The sequence below is a fragment of the Bos grunniens genome, chromosome 4 (assembly GCF_055505025.1).
Source record: "Bos grunniens cultivar Pamir isolate PY7600 chromosome 4, Bosgru_T2T1.0, whole genome shotgun sequence".
Lineage (NCBI taxonomy): Eukaryota > Metazoa > Chordata > Mammalia > Artiodactyla > Bovidae > Bos > Bos grunniens.
In genome coordinates this window covers 45326725-45351661 of record NC_141168.1, presented here as the reverse complement: position 1 = coordinate 45351661, position 24937 = coordinate 45326725, and the positions used below count along the sequence as shown (strand labels likewise).

Below are 24937 nucleotides of genomic sequence, written 5' to 3'. Positions count from 1 at the left end.
AACAGGAGAGACCACCACACCGAGAAGCCCACGCACCGCAATGAGCCCACTGCTCACCGCCACTGAGAAAGCCCGCGCGCAGCAACGAAGTTCCGGCACAACCAAGGAAAAAAAGTGAAACAGAAACCGACCACCCCTGCCTTCCGTGATGCCTGGTCCGTGTTTTGGTGGATCCCTGAGATGTCCAGACTGAAGGGCCATCTTGCCTGGAGCGGTCAGTGCAGACTGAGCAAACGGCCAGGTGCCCATGGAGTAAACACACCGGCTGGGCCACTGACAAGGCCATGGAAGCGGGTTGCGTGGTGACCAGGGCTGCGCAGCACTGGAAGAGGGGAGACTGCTGTCCAGATTGGGCAGGGGTTCCCAACCCCAGTTCAACATCCCTTTTCATATGCTCACAAGCAGGGGGCCGGCGAACCCAGAAATCTGTAGTGCATGGCATTTAGGTGATTAAATATAGGTGCACAGGTCACGTGAACTTTCCCGTGTCTGCCCCCAGTGGAATCGAGGCATCTGTTGTTCAAATAGAAGATGAAACGAAAAGGCCTGTGGAGCCATCTGGTGGTCAGAGCCCTGCAGCCATGGCCTGGCTTCGTGGTCTCAGGACCCCCAAGGCTTCCATCTGGTCTCTGTGGCTTGGGTGAGTGAGGTTTTGTCCTCTTCTGAAAGGGAAGAGCGATTTGCCACCAGGAAAATGTGAACACCATCAAGGGCACCTAAGTTGAAGCTAGCATTTTTTTTTTTTTCTAAAAGGATGGCTTTTAAGTAGAGTTTATAAACTTTATTTTTAAAATTTACTGGATATTTATTTCCTCTTGTTCAGTTTGCTTTGTATGCAGATTCAACTGCTTGAGATAATGGACTGCATCTGAATTGCTGGTGTAAATTAGATATTTAAAAAATTTTGATGTACTTGACAAATGACATTATGTAAATTTAAGGCGTATGACATGTTTTTTAAAATTTATTTTGAAGTTTGTTTTTAATTGGAGGGTAGTTGCTTTACAATATTGTGTTGGTTTCTGCCATACATCAACATGAATCAGCCATAGGTATGCACATGTCCCCCTCCCTCTGGAACCTCCCTCCCGCCTCCTACCCCATCCCATCCCTCTAAGGAGCTCAGCCTGCTAGTCTGTGACAACCTGTTCATTTTATTTTGTGACTGCCTGGAATCTTCATTGCTTTATGCAGGCTTTCTCTGCTGGCGGTAGGTGGGAGCTACTCTTTGTTGCAGTGCACGGGCTTCAGTAGTTGTGGCATGCAGGCTTAGTTGCTCTGTGGCATGTGGACTCTTTTGGGACCAGGGATCGAACCCATGTCCTCTGCATTGGCAGGTGGATTCTTAACCACTGCACCACCAGGGAAGTCCTAAGTTGCATCATATGTTAATTTGATGCATTCATATGTTGTAGTATGATTGCTATTATAGCCATAATTAGCACCTCTGTCATATTACATAATTATGATTTATTTTTAGTGGTTGGAATAATTAAGTTCTATCTCTCAGCAAGTTTGATAATTATAATACAGTGTCTATATTTACTATGCTCATGCTGGTGTTCCGTCACTTCAGTCGTGTCCAGCTCTTTTGTGACCCCATGGACTGTGGCTCACTAGGCTCCTCTGTCCATGCGATTCTCCAAGCAAGAATGCTGGAGTGAGTTGCCACGACCTCCTCCAGGGAACGCATCTCTTGCGTCTCCTGCATTGCAGGCGGATTCTTTACGGCTAAGCACTGGGGAAGCCCATACTTACCATACCGTGCGTTATATTTCTAGGGCATATTTACTGCTCATTGTAAGTTTGTACCCTTTAAAAATTCTGTTCTGTCCCCAAGGCCCCAACCCCTGGTGACCACCATTTTACTCTGTTTTTGTATGTGTGGCTTTTTTAGATTCCATATATGAGTGCTGTTCTACCACAGGGAGATGTTACCTCACACTTGTTAGAAAAGGCAGTGGTCAAGACAAGAAAAAACAAGTGTTTACAAGAATGTAGAGCAAAGGGAGCCTTTGTGCACTATTGCTGAGAATGTAACCTGGTGCAGCCACTGTTGAAAAGAGTGTGGAGGTTCCTCAAAAAATTAAAAATGGAACTACCATGATTCAGCAATTCCACTTCTGGGTACATTTCTGAAGGAAATGAAGACAGGCTCTCGAAGATATCTCTTCATGCCCATGTTTCTTATTCCCAATAGCCAAGATGTGGAAACAATTTAGATATCCCTCAATGGGTAAATGAATAAAGAGTATGTGGTAAAAATGTGTGATGGAGTGCTACTCAGCCACAAAATATAATGAAATTCTGCCATCTGCAATAACATGGATGGACTTTGAGGTCATTATTCTCAGTGACGTAAGTCAGAGAAAGCCAGAATTTTTTTACCCTAAGTGGGCTGAGCCTGAGTAGCATTCAGTCCTAGGGTGTTTGTGTGGGGGATGTCCCTGCTCTGTGGGGAGTGGACTAGAGTGAGCTGGCTGGAGGGTATGGAGGAAATTGTGCTGGCCACACAGCCTGGTGATTCAGTGATTGCTTCCTTCCTGCGCCTGCATGGCTCTGTGTTGGCATTAGAGATGTACAGAGATGTTGGATGTCGTGGGGTTTGCGTTTGCTCAGGAGTCACGCACAATGAATAGAGAGAGGGGCTGAGGCTGGGCAGCATCTGCGAGGTTGGCAGGTCTGTGCTCTCTTGGGTAGGTGTGCCCTACCACCTTGTGCCTTGGGAGAAACCAGTGAGGAAGCATTTCTTGGGTAGAATCTTCTCTCTAGACTGTCAAGCACCCACGCAGGGTGCGGGTGTCAGCATGGCACACAAGGCTGTGCGTGGTATTGAGAGAGAAGACAGGTCTCCCAGCTCACCACAGACTTGATCATCCCGCTGCTGTGATGGGCAGTGAGGAGGAAGGGTACAGAGGAGACAGAAGACAGGAGGGCGGGGTGGCTCAGGTGGCGGCGGGGGGGCCTCTCACAGTGAGATGGGGCATCCACAGGCTTCCTGTGGGCTCACTGTGTGGACTCCAGCCTTCTGTAGGTTTCCTGGTGTGAACAGAGAGAGCGGTGGGTGGGACTGAGAGTTAGACTGAGTTACCTTGATGTGTAGTTTGGTTCAGAGAGCATGCTCACGTGACTGCAGGTCTCTTGCCTTTCCATTCTGGGTGGGGGACTGTGACATCCCGTGGCCTAGCCCTGCCCGGCTCTGGTTCCGTGGACAGAGGTGATGCCACCTGCGCTTGGGGTGCAGAGCAGGAGGCGCCATGTGTGGGGGCTCACGCCCAGGAGGCACCCTTGCTTGTGGTTCCAGATGACTGGCCACATCAGTGTGGGAAGCCCGGAGACTCTCTGTGGGGTTGTGGGCTTAGCCGTGCTCTGCAGGGCATGGGTCAAGCCCTGGCATGCAGACACCTCTCCTTGCTGTGAGCAGTTAGGATGGGTCCTCTTCCGAAACTCCCGAAAAAGCAGGCACGTTTCCTCCTTTCCCTCCGACCCCACCTGCGCTCCAAGCTGTCACGGAAGCTCTAAGCTGCTGCCCTTTGCAGGTATGTGCAGTTTCTCAGTGGGCTCCTGTCAGGAACGGTGAAGATGAATGCCTCGCCCCTGTTCCTGCATTTCGTCATCCTGCACGGAACCCCCAACTTTGACTCGGGTGGAGGTGAGTGTCTCCCTCAGGGTGGGGTCTGGAGATGTGCCGCCTGGCACTGGCCCCCAGTTCTGCGTGTTTATAGCCGACTCTGCCTGTGTTTCAGTGTGCCGGCCCTTTCTCAAGCTCTACCAGGCCATGCAGCCCGTGTACACGTCGGGGATCTAGTAAGTGCGGCTGCTCTCCTGGGGACCGTGGGAGAGCCAGGGAGGGGCCTGCTCCAGGCTGCTTCTCCCTTGGGAGGTGTGGGAGGCGTGATTCCTGGAGAGCCCAGAGGAGGGGACAGAAGGGGAGCCATGGGCGGGTGCCCATCACCCTGCCTGCCGGGTGTTTGCCACTGTCACCCAGCTGGCTGTGCGAAGACGCAGGGGCACAGGAACCCGGGGGCAGGAGAGGGTCCCGCACTGTGTGGGAGTAATCACATCGGAGCCTGCGACAGGGCCATGGTGTTTTGCCTTTCTCTCCCCTTGGCAGTTTAGATAAAGGGCAGGCAGATGTTTCCAGAATATGTACTAATTCTAGACTTACTTGATTTGCTTTTTTGGGAGTTTGGATTAGCATTTTATACACATTAATAGAAAATGAATAAAGGTAGAAATGTGTTGTCGTCACTCAAAATGAACTGTTATCGTATGTCTGGACTCCTGTTGGACCCTGGCATCGGTGATACTTGGGCCATGTCACCCTCTGCTAACCACAGAGGCTGTGCTGGCAGAACCCCAGTAAGCCACGCTGCGTGCCCCGCCGTGCCTGGGCCCGGGGTGGGCCTGCGACCACTGGCCCTGACATTGCTCTCAGGACCCTGCCTGGCCCCATTGCTTTTTTATACCTTTTAGACTCATTTTCATAGGAGAGAGTCTAAGGAATTGGGATGCCTGGGCCAAGCAGGATATTTTGTCTAATTTCAATTGTAGGGTTCCTTTTCTCAGAAGGAATTCTTTCCATTAAATCATGAAATTGTATAATGATGTGCCTTCTTCTTTATTCCAAAGCAATGTTGGCCCAGAAAACCAAAGCAGGATCTACATTGCCATCGAGCCGGCCCAGCTCCTGAAAGGGGACATCATGGTGAGTGTCATGGCCTTGCCCCTGCTCTCCCAGGAATCATTGGAAAGGGAAAAACAAGCTCATCTTAGAGCAATAACATCAGACCCTGCCCCCCGAAAACCTGTAAGAAGAATGGAAAGTAGCCTTTACCTTAAGGAAATCGGTTGATTTTCTGAGTAAACCTGTTTTAATAAAAGGAACAGAACAAACTGTTAGAGCCACTTGCTATGTGCACCCTTGAAATTAAAGTCCTAACTCAACCACTGCTCTTCCCAGGATTCCAGTTCCCCAAGCATAATGTGCAGTCTTAAAATGACTAGGCCTTCCAGGGGCAGGCACAGACATAAAATATTCACCGTTAGTGTCTAAGATACAGCCAACGTCTTGCAACTTGGCTTATGAGTGAAACAGTGATTTCTCCAGGTCGTTTTGATTCTTGGGTCTGCTGCTTCTTGAGGGAGACTAGCTTTTCCACCTTTGTCTTTTATCTATCTTGAGTATTAAAAAATGCATACATCTAAAATAATTTAAGAGAAAATTGTCTGAAATAATGAACAACTTTGAGGCACATGTGTGTTTCCCACACGCATAGACTAGCTCTCCTATAATCTATTTGAGGCCTAGGAGGATACCCTATGACAAGAAGATAAGATAGTTTACAAATTGACTTTTTATTTAAGTGGCTCAGTCAGAGTTTTCTAGGATTCTCATTGTGCATGTGTGTGTGTGGGGTGTGTGTGTGTGTGTGTGTGTGTGTGTGTATGCACTCAGTCGCTCAGTTGTATCCAATTCTTTGTGACCCCCTGGACTCTAGCCTGCCAGGCTCCTCTCTCCATGAAACTTTCTAGGCAAGAATACTGGTGTGGGCTGCCATGCCCTCCTCTGAGAGATCTTCCTGACCCAGGAGGTCAGCCTCTCTTGTGTCTCCTACATTGACAGGCGACTTCTTTAACACTGCACTGTCTGGGAAGCCCATAGGATTTTCATTAGTTTTCCCATGTCTGGTTGTGGGGCTCCTCCTCCCAGAAAGAGCACCTGATGTGGGCTGCTGGCTGCAGGTCTTCCGGAAGCCGGTGGGGGATTCACTGCATCTGCCCCTTCTCTCTACTCTTCCTCCCACCTCCTTCTTTCCTCCGTCTTTCCATCTTCCTCCTCCTCTCCCTTCCACTGTCTCTTGCCTCCCCTCTTTTGCACCATCAATTTATTTGTCCAGCGATCCTTTTTTGAGTATTCTGAGCTTTCCGAGTTGGGCCCTAGCACAGCAAGGAAGGGGAGGACAGAGGGACATCTTTGCCCTGGAGGAGCCTGGTTGGGTGAATGGATATCAGGAGGGGAATTCAGTAGTACCAGAGTGGGTCCTGATGGCTGAGGCCGGCTGACCTGGAAGTTCAGGTGGAAGTGCCCTTGGAGTTGGGTGTGAGGCTCTGGCTTGGGGGTGCAGCAGTCCCCAGGCCTTGAGGATACCCTTGTGGAAGTTAGTTGTCTTGGGAAGTTGAAGCCAGATTGTGTTCTTTTGTGTGTCCCGAAAATGCACTGAATCACCTCTTAAGGGTAAGCCTTCTAGGACTCTTGACTTAGAGGAGTAGCAAGGATGAGAGGAGAACACGCCTGGTCTCCAGCGGAAGGAAGGAAGCCCCGCAGCTCTTATGAGCAACAGCAGATAGATACGGCCCAAGGGCATCAAGCAGAGGGTGGGCCTTGAGTCCCATGCCTGGGCTCCCACCAGATCTACAGCTTAATGGGGCTGGGTGGCCTCAGACGGGTCCTTATCCAAGCTTGCACCCCCTTCTGCTGCCTGAGGCCTGTAAGTGGGCTTCATGGGGATGAGATTGAACTGGGGTAGCTGGCAGGGTGTGAAGGCTACATAGTATAATCGAGCACCCGCTGGTGGGGCCACCACCTGCACTCCTGGAAGACGCCCTCCCCAGCAGACCTCACCCCCACGAGTCTCCCTGCTGTCCTAGGGCAACAGGGGCACTGCAGCCAGCCCGCCACCCCGGAGCAAGGTGTCTGAGAAAACATCACGTGCTGGAATGCAGTCTGAGCAGGCGGGTGGGGTCTTTCTGAGGGGACCTGGGTGGGAGGTTGTGGTTTGGCCCTTGGTAACTGTGAGGCAGGTCTGGGAATGGGCAGGGCAGGAATGGGGAGCAGGTGGGGGAAGGACGTGGTGGCAGACGTGCTTGGACTTGGTTCCCATGAGCTGGCACGGGTATGATGCCAGGAGCCATCCCTGGGCACGCAGCGCACTTGTTGAAGCCACAGCAGGAAGGCTCCCACCTGTGAGTTTGGGACACTGTCTCCTGCTCTGTCTTAAGATGAGAGATGGTGCCTGGGGCACACACAGCCGCATGAAAGGTGCCTGTCGCCGCATGCGGTTGGCCCATGGCTCTTTTCAGGTACATTGGTAAGTGGCTTCCATCCAGTGGCTACGGGGACTCACTGACTTGCCCCTCCCTGTGCCTTTGCTACCTCTTTGCAAGAAGTCCGAAAGTGTGATTATTAGGCCCTTCTCAAGAAGTTTCATTTCCAGTGCACACTGATGAGTCTGCTCAGTGCCCAGTGGGGCCTTCTGAAGCACCAGCTATAGGTGAAGGTGTTGGGCCAGCGAGGGTTTGGGGAGCACCTGCCTGAGACCTCTGGGCCCAAGCGAGGCCTGGGTGGGGATGTCGGGTGGCCACCGGTGTGGCAGGCACGGTCAGTTTAGAGCCGTCAGACTGGAGCCTTCCTCTTACAGTGCTGGCAGCTCATGGCCTGCATGCAGGGTCTTCAAGGGGAGGGGGACCTCCCCCCAATCACGGGAGAACAGAGGTGGGTGCAGCACAGGCCCGAGTGGGAGGAATGGCAAGAAGCCTGGCATGGTCCTCAGAGCACGTGGGCTGCACTCTGCTCAGAGGAGCTGGGGAGGAAGCCCTGGTGCCTCTCCACTGGGTCAGACACCTCATTCCTGTGAGCACCCTGCCTCTGCTGCCCACTTTCTAGTCTGGGTTTTAGGAAAGGGCAGGTCACACTCAGCGGCCCCTGCCGTCTGCTCTCCTTCTGCCCCAACCCCCCAGTGGCCATCTCCCTGGTGTTCGCATCATGTAGCTGCTTGCTCTTCATGGGGCCTCCTCTTCCCTCAGCTCCGCCTGCAGCCCCTCCTCTCTGGGTGGTCCTCGGCTCCTGGCAGGTCTACTGTCCTCTGGGCGGCTCCCCTTTCACAAGTGCTGCTCCTTTTGGCAGGAGCAACTGCTCTGAGGGGTCCAGGCTGCCTCTTACTTGCTTCTGTCTTGGGTCCAGCCCCCCTGGAATCCATTCTGTGCTTCCTAGGACCATCCCCCCCTGTTCCCCAGACCCCAAATGGGAGCTTCCTCTCAGCGTCTCCTTGCCCCACATCTCATCAATCATGCAGCTCCTTCACCCCAGTATGTCCTAAATCCCAGGACTGCTTGTGTCCCTGAGCCCTGCGCCTCACAGCATGACCCCATCCAAGTGACCCCATCCAAGCACAGTGCTCCACTGCCTGGGCCCACAGTGGGAAGAGAGGGTCCAGGCTCCTGTAGGTGGCCTAGGAGCCCCTTGGTTTACTGCTCCTCAATTGCTTAGCCCCAGAGATGCTGGATTATCGGTCTTGTTCTGCACACGGCCCCACGGCCCTTTTCTGCGGTCTTGCGGATGCCGCCCACTCGTCATCCAAATTGGACACATGGCTGTGCCTCCCTTAGGCCACATTTGATGATCTCTCATAGATGGATGCCGAGCCCTTGAGGTGGGTGGTTGACTTGTTCCAGCCTCTCTGGAGCCAGTCACTGTGCTTCTCAGGGGTGGCAGCTCACCCTGGCTGTGAGCCCAGAGTGCCGTTGTCTCCACCTTATTGCCTAGAGCCCGCCCCAAAGGTGGGAGTCCTTGGGCAAGTTCACACTCTAGCATGCCCTGAAGGCTGCTGCTTGTGTGAGGGCACAGCCTGGCTGGACGAGCCGTGAGTGATGCTGTAGGAAGCTGAGAGGTCTGGCATTCAGGTGTTCTGTTGCCTGGGGGCCTCTTGAGGGGAATGTTTCCTGCCCTGAAGGCACCCTTTCCATGAATTTTTGTTTCCATTGGCAATGGGGGCAAATAGGATCTCCCAGATCTCATCACAGGAAATGCATAACTTGATAAAACCAGCCCCTTCCTGCACCTCTGTCCATTCTTAACATGGAGTATTTTTAGATTGAATTATTATTTGATTTATACTTCCTGTGTTTACAGTTCATTTTTGTACACTCTGCACTTATTTTTTTGCAGCGTTATCAGACGGGGGAAGGGTGATACGGGTTACAGCTGGAAGTGGGTAATTTTCCATCCCACGGGGTAATTTTTCCTTGCTTCATTTGTAGAAATGATTACCCAGGAGGTTTAGTTTAGTTGTTGATCTCTATGAAGCCTCGCAGTGGCTCTAGCCTCTTATATTAGTTTCCTAGGGCTGTAATGACAAAGTCTCACAGACTGGGGGCTCAAACATCAGACATGATTCCCTCACAGTGCTGGAGGCTGAAAGGCAGAGATCAAGGTGTCAGCAGCGCTGATATCTCCGGAGGTCTCTATCCTTGGCGTGCGGATGGCTCTCTTCTCCCCAGGCCCTCACGTCATCTTCCCTTTCTACATGTGTCTGGGTCCTGGTCTCTTCTTAAAAGGACCCCAGTCAGATTGGACTAGGGCTCACCTGTATAACCTGACTACCCTCACCACCTTTAAGACTTCAACAGATGAATCTTGGGGTCACAGAGTTCAGCCCATAATATCTGTGTTCATTGAGTAAACCCATTCTAGAATAAACTGTCTAGTCAAAGATCTGTCTAGCCAGAGCTATGGTTTTTCCAGTGGTCATGTATGGATGTGAGAGTTGGACTATAAAGAAAGCTGAATGCCGAAGAATTGATGCTTTTGAACTGTGGTGTTGGAGAAGACTCTTGAGAGTCCCTTGGACTGCAAGGAGATCCAGCCTGTCAGTCCTGAATATTCATTGGAAGGACTGATGCTGAAGATGAAATTCCAATGCTTTGGCCACCTGATGCGAAGAACTGACTCATTTGAAAAAACCCTGATGCTGGGAAAGATTGAGGGCAGGAGGAGAAGGGGAGGACAGAGGATGAGATGGTTGGATGGCATCACTGACTTGATGGATGTGAGTTTGAGCAAGCTCCAGGAGTTGGTGATGGACAGGGAAGCCTGGTGTGCTGCAGGCTATGGATCTCAAAGAGTCAGACATGACTGAGTGACTGAATTGAACTGAACTGAACTGAATAAGGTTAATAGTGGAGTCAGGTATCATGGGTTATCCAGCACCCTTGGCTTTGACTTGTCACCAGTGTTCACTCATCCCCTCATTCATTCCCCATAGCGTATGTCCTGAACCAGGTAACATGGTGGTTGTGAACGTTGAGTGAGATACGCTGGTGATCACTCTCGTGCCAGGAGAATTTGGTGTGTTCACGTGTGCATAGAGGCAGGAGTTGAAGGCTCACAGGTGGGAGAGGTGATTACCATGTGTCTGAGGAGGAGAGACTCTCAAGGGGTGCTGACAGCACCGGCCAGCCTGGAGGATCAGCCGCAGGTATCCCCACACTCAGAACATAATCTCTGGGGGACACACTGCATTGTGTGATCTGTACACGCTGCTCCTCCAAATCCCAGGACTGTTGGTTCAACCTGAAAATGACCTCAGCGCTCAGCACACGGAAGTAGACGGTGGCAGAACATTCCATGGTGTTGGCTGAGCATCTGGGGAGCGGAGAGCCGTCTCCCCTCCTACTGTGCAGATCGGCTCTGGTTTCCCAAGTCTCTGAGGCAGGAGAAGTACACAGTCTCAGCCTAACTGTGGGAGACCTGCTCGTTTCAGTTTGTCCTGTCCTTCAATTGTAGTCAGTTACCACTTGATGTGTACCACTGAACATTCACGAGCCTGCCTTCAGTGGAGAAGGGAGGACATGGAGAGTATGTCAGGGCCTTTCTGTGTTAAAGTTCAAGTATGTAGGCATTTTCATTTCTCGTCAAGAATTTGGCAACCGTCATGAGTTGGACCAAATCCTGCATTGTAGAGAATGCTTTTATGGGTTTCCCACTCACAGCCGCAGAGGGTTCGGCCGGGCTGTCTGGCGTCTGCAGAGCCTGCCTCTGCTCCGGAAGGTGGAAGGGGAGCTCCCAGGGAAGGTGTCCCAAGGTGACTCCATGGTCACCATCCTTTGAGACAGCATGCTGTCTTTTGCTTTTTTTTCCCTTTGATTTTGGTAAATGTCAGCCCTGTGCGCAGATAAACCTGCCTCTTTCCTCATGAGGGATTGATTCTCTGTTGAGACAGGCAGCAAAGGTTATCAGAGAAGGCAATGGCAACCCACTTTAGTACTCTTGCCCGGAAAGTCCCATGGACGGAGGAGCCTGGTAGGCTGCAGTCCATGGGGTTGCGAAGAGTCGGACACAACTGAGCGACTTCACTTTCACTTTTCACTTTCATGCATTGGAGAAGGAAATGGCAACCCACTCCAGTGTTCTTGCCTGGAGAATCCCAGGGACGGGGGAGCCTGGTGGGCTGCCGTCTATGGGGTCACACAGAGTCAGACACGACTGAAGCGACTTAGCAGCAGCAGCAAAGGTTATAGGGGTCAAGTTTATAAGAAGTAAGGCCTTGTGATCTCTTTGGGTTGGGAACACTGTGGGGGAAAGTGGAGTGGACTCCATCTGTCATTCCTTTGACTTGCGGGCTGTTGAGGGGGCCATTACTGCTGAAGCCAGGGTGACACCTACCCATCGTCTGGCTTCACCTAAACATGGCCGGCCTGTTCCTACACACCCTCCCATTGCACACCTGACCTGCCCATCTTTGGGACGTGCTTGTACTGAGGTTTGGACACCGTCTCCTAAAGGGCAGAGCCTCAGGTATTCAGTAAACACACTTCTATTAAGTGGGAGGGCAGAGCGTTTGCGAGCACAGCCGTGTCGTTATGTAACCTCGCTAAGGAATTCGCGTGGGCCGCAGCCCCGTCAAGAACTGGCCTTGGTCCAGGGCCCCAGTGGGCTTGTAAACACTTTCCCATCCACATGCCTCGTCTTGCTGCCCCTGCTTGTGCAACCCCATGGCCACTTACATTTCGGCCTCGTGGTTGTGGGGCTCCGTTGCCTGGCTCCAGCAACCTGAGTTCTAAACAGAGGGGACCCTTCTCAAGGAGCTGTCATAAACAAACAACACGTTAGTTTATTGTTTCTTGTTAAGGGCACTTAAGTAAGAAGAGGGAAGATGAATGCATCCTCAGCCCCTCTGGATCTGCTCCTGTTGGGCGTCGTTATGGGCTGTCTGTTGTGCTATATCGCCCTGTGACTTGCTGTGCATGCATCCTTCTCCCTCTGCCGTGAGTCTCCTAGACCTGGGTCGGGCCCAGTCCGTTCTGTATCAGCCCAGTGGATCTGTGTATGAGTGCTCAGTTTCAGTTGCCTGACTCTTTGTGACCCTATGGATTGTAGCCCCCGCTATGGATCCTCTGTCCCTGGGATTCTCCAGGCAAGAATACTGGAGTGTATTGATGTGCCCTCCTTCAGAGGATCTCCCTCATCCAGGGATTGAACCCGTGTCTCCTCCATTGTAGGCAGATTCTTTACTGCTGAGCCACCAGGGAAGCCCTCAGTAGATCTACTTGTATTTTTTATTCACAGCTTTACTGCTGTCCTCCTAATGGTTTAGGGAGTAAGTTACAGTCTTGCCACCCTCTGAAATCATTTTCACCTCCAAGTGAAATCATGGTTAGTGTTGGCCCTGGATGATGTAGGTGCTGTGACTTAGGAAGACAGCCAGTAGCCTTGCTAAACCTTTGAGGGTGTGTGGTTGTGGCTCCTTGATGCCTGTGTAAACAGCCAGCAGGCCCACCAGCAAAGTGGAGAGAAATTATTTCAAGTGCAGATATTCTAAAATCTGAAGGCAGGGGATTGATGTGTTCTTAGAAACTCGCTGGGGAGACATAGGTAAATGAAACTGCTAACGCTGAAGGGATGAAGAGGGTATTACAACCTTCATCACTCTAATCTTTATAAAATGCTACCGATTCTTTGTACCTTAAAAGAAGCATTTGGGGCACTTCTGTCAAGCAAAATGCTGCTGATTCTTTCCATGGAGTGTTAAGAGCATGATTCTGGTCTCTTGTCACAGATACTATTAACATTTATTGGCTCGGATGATGAATCATTACTGACTCTGTGGGAGGTGCCAGGGGTGGGGCTCCACTGGGTGGAGGTGGGTCCATCTCCTCTCGGGTCGGAGCTGTAGGTCCCCATGCGAGGGAGATGCCTGTGGCTTTCTGCGCCTTCAGGAGATAGCTGGGCTCATTCCTGAGGTGGCCAGGAGGACTGGAGCGGGTGGCGAGTGCAGCCATGAGCAGTGGGAAGAGAATATGGTGAAACAGCGGGCAGGACTGCGGGGAGGGCTCAGGTCCCTGCCAGTGCCACTTGTCAGGAGTCCCTGGAAGCCCCTCAGGCAGGGCACGTGTGTGCAGAAGGCGGATGCTCTGTGGCAGTGGGATACTTTGCTCTTCCTTCCACCCTGAACCCTTGTCCTGTGAAAAACTAGTCTTTAGACACTAGAGTCATGCAGGGCCTGGGAAGGTGTCTGCGCACCAGGACGATTGAGAGCGGGCAGCCAGGGGGCAGGGAGGGGAGGGTGAACCCATCTGCTGTTCCTCCCCTGCTCCAGGGCATGTGATGACCTCTGCCTCCCCCCTCCTGGTGCCTGGAGTGGGGTGGGATTCGTGTCTGATGAGTCACCCTCTGTGTGTGTGTGTATATAGCTGCTGTGATGAGCGATGGGGACACCAGAGGAGGGGAGACCATGGAGCACCTTGGGTTCTGGGAAAGGTTGGGGCGGGCCTAGGGGCTTCTGGTAGGGATGAGCTGTGTACATCAGGAGCTGGCTGAAGGATGAACCCTTTAACTCAGAGCAGGAGAAAGGTTCCCCCAAAGGGAGCTGTGCGTGAGGGGCATCCTCCCCTGCCCTTAGGCTGTCTATGCTTCTTTACCCAGCACCTGTACTGCCTTGTGTCCACCAGGGGCTCTACCTGCCCACAGAACCTGGTGCCAAACTGGGGGAGGGGAGCTACTATGAGGCATGACCCTGTGGATTGGCCTGGGGCCACCTTCGTCAGGGGCTGTCAGCTTCTGGAGGGAGGCCTTGTTGTTATTTTACGGCCTTGGTTCCCCTTAGTATTGATAAAGACTTCAGAGTCAGACTGGCATGTGCCTGAAACTCTCTTGCCTTTTCTCCAAGTCTTCTTCCCCTTTCCCTCTCACTTCCAGGGTAGCAGTGGAGAAAGGCAAACAGAGAGGGTGGGTCCATCATCCAGCAGAGATAGGTGCATGGGGGCATGTCCTTTCCGTGGGGGTCTTGCTGCAGCATGTGTGGGATGGGGCCTTCTGCTCAGCAGTCGGTGTGAGCACAGCAGTGCTGTGCAGGGGCCTCGGAGGGGTGAGAACTCAAGCAGCATCTCGGGAAGGAGGGCTGGGGGCACAGCCTTTGGTTGGACTCTGCAGAGGAGCCAGAGACCCCAGATGAAATGAGAGAGGACTTGGCAACCGGAGATCCATTTGCTGTTGGAGAGTAAATGGAAGCTGTCACATTTCTGAAGAGTTCTTGTGGGCTGGTTCCATATGCCAGCCCTGGACAGGGGCCTGGAGGCCAGGCCTGAGTCTGGATTCCCACCAGGCGTGTGCACAGGCCGCCTGGCGCCTCCCGCATAGTGAATGCGGGGCTTGTGTTTGTCAACATGAATCGCTCCTCTGACGGTTTGTGTACATTTCTTCATTTATTTATCAGACTGTTTCCTTGTAGATAGCACAGAGGTAAACGCCTTTGGGGTTTGCCCTAAGGGGCCGAAGCTCCTTGGGTCTTTATTTTTTCTCTCGAGTGATGGTTCTCTGGTTACTGAAGGCCTGGTCCCATCACTTCATGGCAAATAGATGGGGAAACAGTGGAAACAGTGACAGCCTTTATTTTCTTGGACTTCAAAATCACTGTGGATGGTGACCACAGCCGTGAAATTAAAAGACACTTGCTCCTTGGAAGAAAAGCAGTGGCAAACCTAGACAGCATATTAAAAACCAGAGACAACAAAAGTTGCCAACAAAAGTTTGGATAGTCAAAGCTATGGTTTTTCTAGAAGTGATGTGTGGATATGAAAGTTGAACCATAAAGAAGGCTGAGCGCCGAAGAATTGATGCCTTTGAACTGTAGTGCTGGAGAAGACTCTTGAGAGTCCCTTAGATAGCAAGGAGGTCAAACCAGACAATCCTAAAGGAAATCAACCCTGAATATTCATTGGAAGGACTGATGCTGAAGCTGAAGCTCCAATACTTTGGCCACCTGATGCAAAGAGCCCACTCACTGGAAAAGACTGTGATGCTGGAAAAGATTGAAGGCAAGAGGAGAAGGGGAGGACAGAGGATGAGATGATTGGATGCCATCACTGATTCAATGGACATGAGTTTGAGCAAACTCCAGGAGATAGTGAAGGAGAGAGAAGCCTGGCGTGCTGCATTCCATGGGGTTGCAAAGTTAGACATGAGTGAGTGACCGAACATACACACAGAACAGTCACCTACAGCATCTCCCGAATCACTGGTCTGGACCATGCTTGCTGGGACTGCTTCTCATTGACCTGGCACAAGATATCTGAAGCCCATCTTTTTCTGACCTGAGTCTTTTGTGAGCATGGCTGCCTGTGAGATCCCTGCACCTCTAGCCTCCCTTCCTCCTGGGCATGCGCAATGCAGGGCGTGGCCTCCTCCACTCTGAGTGTCTGAGGGCAGAATCCAGCCTGCTTCTGGGCTTGAACCCCTGGGGACCCTGGAAAGGAGCCCCTGCCCTATTTAGGAGGGAGGAAGGGCCCTCTCTCCTGCAATACACCACTCTGCCGTGGCCTTCCTGCCCTCCTCATGGGCAGCCCTACCCCCAGACACCTCAGGCAGGGGGGCCCCCATGGAAAGGTGAGAGATGGTGCCAGGGCCCCTCCTCCACCCACCCTTCCCTGCCAAGTGCCCGGAAGGGGTGCTTTTACCCTGCTTATTGGCACCGTCACCCCAGAGGCCTGAGCTGCTCCCAGAGACCTAGGGCCTCGGAGCCATAGCCTGAATCCAAGTCACGTCCCTGATGATTCTGGAGACTGGTCTCAAACTGTCATTCAGGACGTCTTGACAGCCCAGCTGTGGAATTTACATTCCAAGGCCTTTTCCCTTTCCCTTCCTTCTCCCTTCTTGCCATCTCTCTCTCTCTCTCTGTTATAGCACACAACATAAGTATTGAGCCGAGTACAGGAAGTAATGACTGCCTGCTCCTTTCACGAGAGCAGAAAGGCTTTAAGGTAAATGTGGAGTGTCTAGATGAAATTAGGAAAAAGAGGCTGCACAGTTTCATTCTTCAGACGTCTTCCTGTGCACTCCCACAGGAGCCTTCCTCGCAGGTGGGGCTCCCTGGAAAACACACCCCTTTTCATCCCAGGTGAAGTGCTACCACAAGAAGTACCGCTCGGCCACCCGTGATGTCATTTTCCGCCTGCAGTTTCACACTGGGGCTGTTCAGGGCTACAGACTTGTGTTTGCGAAGGAGGATTTGGACAACGCGAGCAAAGGTGAGGTCCCTCCCTGGGTCCAGACTGAGTGTAGGGAGAATAGGCCCTTAGCGGGTGGCCCCCGCGAGCCTCGTGTGTTCCTTTCATTGTTCTCCACTATGCCCCCGCCTACGCTATAAACCAGCCTATTGACAAAATTATTACCAGTCTCACAAAAGACTGATGATTGTTCCAACAAAGAAAAAAATTCTAGAGAAGCAGTAAAAATGCTAACATTTTTCTCTGTCATTGGTGTGCTGTTGGAGATTTGGGAGTGGTATTGCCCTGGTAGGAATATAAGGACAAAATTCATTTGTTGTCTTGTCTCCAAATTTGTTGAAATAGGATTTCTTTTTTAGATGACCGTTTTCCTGATAATGGGAAGATTGAGTTAGTCTTCTCAGCCACTCCTGAGAAGATTCAAGGTGCGTAGACGCAGAGTGCTGGCAGGAGGGTGGAGGGGGCAGCAAGATGCGCACCTGGTTGGGTGATGTGTATGCTGGAGTCTCTGTAGAACCTCCCACCTTTGCACATAATTGGAAAGATTTATAATACATTAAAAATAGAATATTAGACAGTGGGAAGGTGTTAGCCTAGAGACAGTGAGGCCCAGCTAGGTCAAAAAGACCCCAGAGATGGTGTGACTTGCCCAAAGAAGAGCCCAGAACTTCAGGATTGGGACGATGACTTGATGCCCTGTTTACTTCTCCCCTCAAAAAGCAACCACATATTTTTTAAAAAGGACTAGAAATATAGTAGAAAGACTGCAACTATTTGTGTGCAAAATAGACTCCTTTCTTCTAAAAATACATTGAAAGAGAAAGCAGTCTCTTTATTGTGAAGACAAATGGCTCATTTCCATCACTGAGATTCATATTTGTGAAAGTTTTAATTCAGTTTTTAATAGCTGTGGAAAAGAAGTACCCTATTTCTGTGTCCAGTGCCATAGATTGAGGCATGAATAGTTAAATGCAAGGCTGTGGGGTAAAAATCTTCCTGGAAGCCTCAGAGAGCAAGAGCCCAAACCCACCCCTCCCATCCACCAGCCCTGAGGCTGCTCCTCAGGGTTCTGCTGGGTCCTTGAGCTGCAGAGCCATCCAGGTGATCCCCTTGTGCAGAAACCATCCAGAGCACAGAGCCTCCCACCTGGAAGACAGAGGACCAGTGTTCACCTTTCCTTCCTGCCAAGTGGTTTGCACTGTTGTTCAGTTCCAGCTCAGATTACTAGCAGGCTTGTGGGAGAGGGTGTGGGTCTGGACTCTGGGCTGGCACTCAGATCCAGAGGCTCCTCTCTGCATTGCTGGCAGGTGCCGGCTTGACTGGGACTAACACCCTTTGTCCACCCCTGTCCCTTCCACCACCCTGCAGGATGTGAACATTTGCAGAATGACCACAGAGTGATTGTGGACTTCAACACAGCAGACCCACTAATCCGCTGGGACTCCTACGAGAACCTGAGTGCAGACGGTGAAGGTGAGTCTTGTTACCTTGCTATCAGTTCCTGGAGAGTAGAACCCAGAACAAGCAGCCTGTTCACCTTTAGATAGAAAATCTCCTTGCAGCCTGCTTGGAGGCTGTCAAGAGTCCACACCACTGTGAGTCTGATGGCACTTGTGAGAATCAGGCTTGGTGAATTGTGTTGAGATGGTCAGTTAGTGAACTTGTCATCTAGAAGCTTCCTCACCTGAAGCTATATGTCTGTCTCTCCCTTGCCCTCCCGATTGTGGAAGGGGAATGCCTGGTATCTGAGCACTGGCAGCCTTCCTACTACTGGGGAGCCCCATGAGCAATAGGTATGTGGGTTCTGTTTCTGTTTGCTCATTACACTGGTGTCCAGGTTGTATGGCTGCGTCATTTAGTCTCTGTTGTGTGAGTCTGTCTCTCCGAAACATATTCTCTGTTGGCCACGGGATCTGCAGTTTGAGTCACAAGTATCATGAAAGAGAAAAGGAATGAAGGGTGGCACCTGCCAGGTTTATAGAAAGAAGCCTCTGGAGGTCAGTTTCAAAGAGGAGGGATGAGACTTCTTCCAGGCGCTTGAGAACACTGGCCTTTCATCTTTTTCAAGCACCAAACTGTGAACAGACCTGATTTGGGAGAGACAGTGAAAACAATTTTGTCCAATTAGTTCCGTCCAGACATTAAATAGCCAAAAGCAAGTGTCATGGTGGTAACTCCATGTGTGCCCATCTTTGTGCATCGCTGGGATTGCAGGAACAGGCCGGGGATGTCTGTGGTCTACTCGGTGTCAGGGCGGGCACGAGGCTCCTCAGCCTGTCCACTTGGAGAGTCTGGGGCCATGTCAGTATTTCTGTGATGCAGAGCATCCTGCTGTCTAGAGGTGAAGCCCTCATCACTGCTGTACTTCAGGCATGGTTTCTAAGTGCTGTGTGTCAAGCCTCTGTCCACACCTTGAAGCGTCATTCCCATGCCCAGTTCATTCACCACACTGCGTTCCATCTGAGGGTCCCAGTTGCTTTTGATGTTTCTTTTAGACCTTGCAAATCTACTTTTTTTTTTTTCAAAGTTGAGGTATAGCTGATTTACAATATTATACAAGTTACAGATATACAACATCATGATTCACAATATTTAAAGATTATACTCCATTTATAGTTATGATAGAATATTGGCCATTTTCCCTATGCTGTACAATATATCCTCATGGCACATTTATTTTATACGTAATAGTGTGTACCTCTTAATTTCCTACCCCTATCTGACCCCTCGTCAGTTACACTTGCTCCCAGTGGAGCTCACGGGGGCTTCTGAGTTCTCACTGTTGTAGGTGCTGCGTGGATGGCCCCTGCTGCCAAGGCCCTGCAGACTCTTGCACAGCCACCTTCCACAAAGCATGCAGTTCCCCTCACGTGGAATCATTACCCTTCCTGAGGTTCCCTCCATCTCCCAACTCTCCAGGCTCCTCTGTGGGGTTGACCTGCATTGGTGAACTCATTCCTCATTCCCAGTGCCCTTAGCTCTCACTTGGAGCCTCAGTTCCTGGCTTGGGTTCCTGGAGGAGGGCACCACTGGCCCCCCAACTCCTGCGAAGGTGGGGGGCGTTGGCTGGCAGGAAGCAGTCTCAGCCATGCTTCCATCAGGGCAGAACTCTCCGGGGTTAAGGAAGGTTTGGCAGCGTATGGTTTTGGCTAGAAAATGATGTCTTTTGGCCCTCCTTTCTATGTGCACTTCCATTTCTAGTTTCTACTGGTTAAAACACACACACACACACACGCATACTGACCTAAACTGTGTTTATCTCTGCTGTCCTGGAGTGGACCATCTGCAGTGACCTTCAGTCAAGGACCTTGACCCCGTGTTATGTCCGAGCAAAGTGTGTCTCTTCCACCAGCCATGAACTTGTTCATGTGTGGACACTTGATTCCAAATGTCCTGTCTTCATCATGGAGACTCAGTTCTCTGCTCCCAGCTCTGTGGCCCGGAGGGGATCTGGGGCTCCCACTGCCTCATCAGTATTTCACAGGACTCTCACTGTCTCAAGGAGAGAAATGGAGGGTGGGGGTGGACAGTGGGGCAGCCTACCGGAGCCTCTCACGTGCTATTTTATATGATCCACATAAGATCCTGTGACCCATTTTAGAGATAAAGGGGGCAGTACCCAAGAGAAATCAAGAGCTGGACTTTGGTGAGGGGTCCTGGTAGCCTTCTGGGGCTGTGCACTGTTGGTGGTCACAGGTGAAGTTGAGTGAGTTGCCGTGTGTTTGAGATCATGCAGGATGGAGACTGTGGAAGTGGGACACAAGTCTGGGCCTGTTTGACCCCCCTGCTATTTGGTGCAAACCTCATCCTTCCAGCTGAAGACCCGCTGGTCCCTGGACCAGAGTGAGGCCTGCAGCACAGCCCATGGTTGGGCATGAAGCCTTGCTGTGCCCCTCCTCTCCTCTATTCCTGGCTTTAACCAACGAGTGCGTTTCTGGCCACAGGGAAAGCTCGTGGATCCAGGGTTGCATAGACAGGGGCCGCTGTCCCCCAGGTTAGGGCTCTGATACTTCAGGTCACTGCCCAATAAACATTGGCCAATCAGACTTGGCCTCCAGGCAACCACAGTTGCCCCAGAGCTCCATGGGGGTGCTGCAGAAAGGGGGCCTCTGATTTCTTATCACTTTTACAATAAGACCCAGTCCTGTTACTGTCCCATGCAGGACGCTCTACTGAGCCACCGGCAGTCGGGCTGCTGGTGAGGACAAGTTGGGTCTGGAAGAACTGGCCACAGGTGTGTGCAGTTACAAGTTCTGGATCAAGCTGTGATATTTAGATGTTGCCATTTGGTGGTACTAGTGGTAAAGAACCCACCTGCCAATGCAGGAGACACAAGAGATGTGAATTCGAACCTTGGGTCGGGAAGATCCCCTGGAGGAGGACATGGCAACCCACTCCAATATTCTTGCCTGGAGAATTCCATGGAAAGAGGAGACTGGTGGGCTACAGTCCATAGAGTCAGAAAGAGTCAGACACGAATGAAGTGACTTAGCATGCATGCATACTTTGAAAATGTATTTGAAAGTATTTCTCCCCAGAAATTGTTGTCAGGTGTTGAGATTTGGAAAAGCAAAGCATACCTTGGTGACTTATCCAAAAGGGGGTCCACTGGAATCCGGCAGATCAGACCTTAGGTCCTGGTTCTGCTCTCCGTCCAAGGCCAAGCTCCTCCCTGGCAGAATGGGAATGCTGCTAGCTGAGCTTCCAGAATGTAGTGGCTGCATCATCAGTGTCTGGCCAGTGTAGCCACTCACTGAATGCTTCCACTCTCTGTACCCAGACTGAGAAAAATTGCTTTAGATCCTGCATACTGCAAAACTTTGCTTCACATTGTTTGCTTTGATGGTTCAGAGCAGAGTAACTGCTTTAATACAGCCCAGCTGTCAAATGCCGATGGCACCTTGCTCAGATCTCAGGAAGCACCCTCCTGTCCTCTCTTGATTTTAAGCCTCCAGCTCCCTGGCCTTGTAGGTCCCCTTCCAGGTGTGAACCCGTGACCTGGAGTTAATCCTGTTTTGATAAGGGATTTCGGGCAGTGATTGGGATGGAGAGCAATAGCTTCATCTAATCTGAAATATGGTAAAGTGTCTGCTTACAATGCTGGATACCCAGGTTCAATCCCTGGGTTGGGAAGATCCCCTGGAGAAGGAAATGGCAACCCACTCCAGTACTCTTGCCTGGAAAATCCCATGGACGGAGGAGCCTTGGTAGGCTACAGTCCTTGGGGTCGCAAAGAGTCTAACACGACTTCACTTTCACTTTCAATCTGAAATACAAGAGTCTCACCTTTTGTGCTGGGAACCATAAAGTCCTTCGGGTGTTAACTTTTTGAAGTGGATTGGATCCTGTCAGAAGAGCGAGTGTGATGTTGGAGCCTGTTAATGAGTCATAACTGGCCCTGAACTGCCATCTCAGTGGTGTCAGAGAAACTGACTTGAAATTCATGTCATCTGGACGAGTTTGCATGAATTAGCCCGTGTCAGCCTCCCAGTGAAAGGTTGCAGCTGCAAGCCGTGACCTACTTGCAGTTTATTTCCTCCTCTTGGGGACCCCTAGCCTTCCTACCTGAGAGGGTGGAGAAGGGAATGGCAACCCACTCACTCCAGTATTCTTGCCTGGAGAATTCCATGGGCAGAGGAGCCTAGTGAGCTACAGTTCATGGGGTTGCAAGGACTTGGACATGACTGAACGACTAATACACACACACAGCCTGCCATGGATGGCTGGAGGCCTTAAGTAGCATTATCCCAGGACAGCTAGTGAACAGAAGCACTGAGAGTTGGCTTGATTTCACTGGGGTCCTTAGCTCCCAACCTGCCCACATCCCTCGAGCTGTGGAACCCACCCTGGGAGTGAGCATGTCCTGTGCTTGGGGTAGGGGTATGAAAGGCAGGTGGCTGTGGACATGCCCTCAGCTTCAGCCAAGGGCATGTTTATCCGGCTCTCACTTTCCTCCTGTCCTTTATGACCAGTGTCGGCATTGCTTCTGCCCTTTGATGCTGCACCTGCTTTAGCAGTGGCTCCCTGGGCGGCCTGCCCGTGCCCTGCATCCTGGCTCTGGAGTGCACATCTCTGGACTCCGTCACTGGCGTTCTGCCTTGGGGACCAGCACCTGAGTTCTGCCTGCCAGTGGGTTTTCCGAAAGATGAAACTAAAAGTGGACCTGACCCCCTGGTCTCCCTAAGACCCCAAGTCACACAACTTCTACACGAGTGTGAGCTCAGAGAGTGTGTAAATATGGCATGGCAAAGAGTTTGTTCCTGTTCCCTTCTTTGAAAGGTCTCACAGACTCACTTTTACCGAATTGCATCTCAGTCGTGCCCCCCGCCTCCCCCGGCTTGCTCCTCCACCTCCCTCCCAGCCTGGACACTTGCACATTGGCTGCATGGATGAAGCTCAGACCAAACCTGGTGAACTTCCTTCTATGCCTTCCATGTGAAGAACTTTCTCAATAGCAGGCAGGGTTGCAGTATTCCCTGCAGAGCCTGCAGGTGCCTTTCTGCCAAGTTAGGGCTCCAACGCTTTGGCGACATCACCAATTCAGGAAAGATTACAAACTTCATATTAACAACCAGAACCAAAAGCCTGAGGAGGAGAGGCCCGGGATGCACATACTCGTGGGTACCCACCTCTGCAACACACGCACGCATCTCGCTCCTCCTTCCACCTCTTGCCTGATGTGGTTTCACTATCACCCTGCCTCCCATCTCTTCAGACTCAACAAATGTAGGGTGGGGAGGGGAGGTTTCAAATCCCATGTTTGTGACTTTATCACACACTACCTTTGGAAAATGCTGCAAACCGGAGAGAAAAGTTCCCCATGAATTAAAGGAAAAGGGAGGTGTTTTGTAAAAGGGGGCAACTGGGGACATTCTTTATTTTGTCTCTTTAGAGACAGTTATCATGTGCCTATTCTTTATTAAAAAAAGGTGGGGTCTCTATCATTTACTGTGATGCTCTCTTGGCAACTGTGAATTGTGGCAGTGAGGGGGTGTTCTGGGGTCAGACTTTATGTCCTGTAGCTCTGGGAATCCAAACAGGCACCTCAGGAGGAGCTGGAGGGAAAGCATGGTCTTCTAGAGGGAAAGGAGATTTGGATGGAGGTGAAGACGGCTTGCTGTGGGGTGAGGACAGAGGTACCTCTCCCAGCCTCATGGTGGGCTGCTGCTCCTCCACGGTCCTGGGGCTGGGTCTGGCCAGGCAACTGTTACCACTTTCTAAGTAAAGAACATTTCTGTCAGCTCCAAATGAAACCCCCTGGCAGTCACTCCCCAGCCCTCCCTCTCCCAGCCCCAGGAGACCACCCATCTTCCTTCTCTGTGAATTCCCCTCATCTGGACATTTCATGCAAGAACCCTGCAGTCTGTGGCTTTTTACAACAGGCGTCTTTCACGCTGCATGATGATTTGAGGGTTCATTCAGTTTTGGTACATCACTCCTTTTTTTTATGGCCGAATAATGTTCCAGAGTGTGACTAGACCTCAGTGTGCTGATCCATTCATCAGCAGGTGAGCATTTGGGTTTTTTCCACCTTTTTTCTTCTTGTACAATGAACCTTCTTGTACACGTTTTGGCCTTAGGCTGTTCTTTTATTGCCCATCTTTTCTACTACTTTGTGAAATTTCCGCTTCTTTTAGTCCTAGTTGGTTTTCCTTTGCTGGTTATTTCTTCTGTCTTTATGGGTCTCACGCTGGAATCACAGTGAACCTTCTGAGGGTCTCCTGTCCCACTTTGCCAGCTACTCCCAGGAATATTCAGGAAACCCATCCAGTCTTTTCTGTGTTAGCTATGTAATCTCATGCACAAAATTCCATCTCAGTACAGTGGAAAGTTCTGAAGCCTGTCAAAACACTGAGCTGCAGAACTGCCTTTTGGCCACACATCAGCAGAGCCTCACAAGACCACGTTGTTTCAGGAGAAGTTGACAGGAACAGCCTGAATGGGCTCTATGTGATTGAAACCCACAGGTAGGGGCGGAGGGAATATGACGGTGTTTGGGCGCGAGTATTAGAGGCTGGCAACAGCATGACTGCCAAGATCTGAAGGCCTCGATGGTGCCAGTTGCTGTGCATTCATGAAGGCTGTCGCAGCTCCTTTGTGAAGCCGCTGCCAACATGAGGAAAACCCACCCTGCACCCCACAGAGTGGGAAAATGAGCCTCATGAAAGGCCAGCCTCCTTTTGACACACAACTGGTCGTGCAGGTTCTTTGTGTTAGAAATGGAGAAAAGAGACCACTGGCCAGTGTACAGATTTGTTTTCCTCTTTGTTGGTACCTTATTCTGTGTTTTTTCATGCAGTTGTCAGCTATGGGGTGCAAAGGTCTGATTTTAAGACTCTGTCCTGTAGGAGACTGGGACCCCTTCTGGGCACGGCCTTGGCTATAACATGGAAGGGACCATTGGTCTCAGTCCTCAAACCAGATCTTTTAGACTTCTGTTTCTAATTTTTTTTCTTTTGATGTGAATTCTTTGAAGAAAACTGTTATGCGATCAGTTAGTTGCTTCCTGTGCTTCCCTGGTAGCTCAGCTGGTGAAGAATCTGCCTACAATGCAGGAGACCCCAGTTTAATTCCTGGATCGGGAAAATCTGCTAGAGAAGGGATAGGCTACTCACTCCAGTATTCTTGGGCTTCCCTGAAGGCTCAGCTGGTAAAG

General features: G+C 51.1%; 1 protein-coding gene across 20 annotated transcripts in view; it reads left to right on the top strand.

Annotated features, from left to right (window-relative positions):
- TNS3 (tensin 3) overlaps window positions 1-24937 on the top strand; it is a 222296-nt gene that overhangs the window by 119412 nt on the left and 77947 nt on the right. For all 20 annotated transcript variants that reach the window (XR_015162346.1, XM_086396214.1, XM_086396213.1 and 17 more), the window contains 6 exons: window positions 3540-3652; window positions 3747-3807; window positions 4633-4708; window positions 16173-16302; window positions 16641-16706; window positions 17650-17754. Coding sequence is in view for 19 of the 20 variants with exons in the window: in XM_086396214.1 (XP_086252340.1) it covers window positions 3540-3652; window positions 3747-3807; window positions 4633-4708; window positions 16173-16302; window positions 16641-16706; window positions 17650-17754 (551 nt within the window). In the remaining variant the exon portion in view is untranslated. The remainder of the gene's footprint in view (window positions 1-3539; window positions 3653-3746; window positions 3808-4632; window positions 4709-16172; window positions 16303-16640; window positions 16707-17649; window positions 17755-24937) is intronic.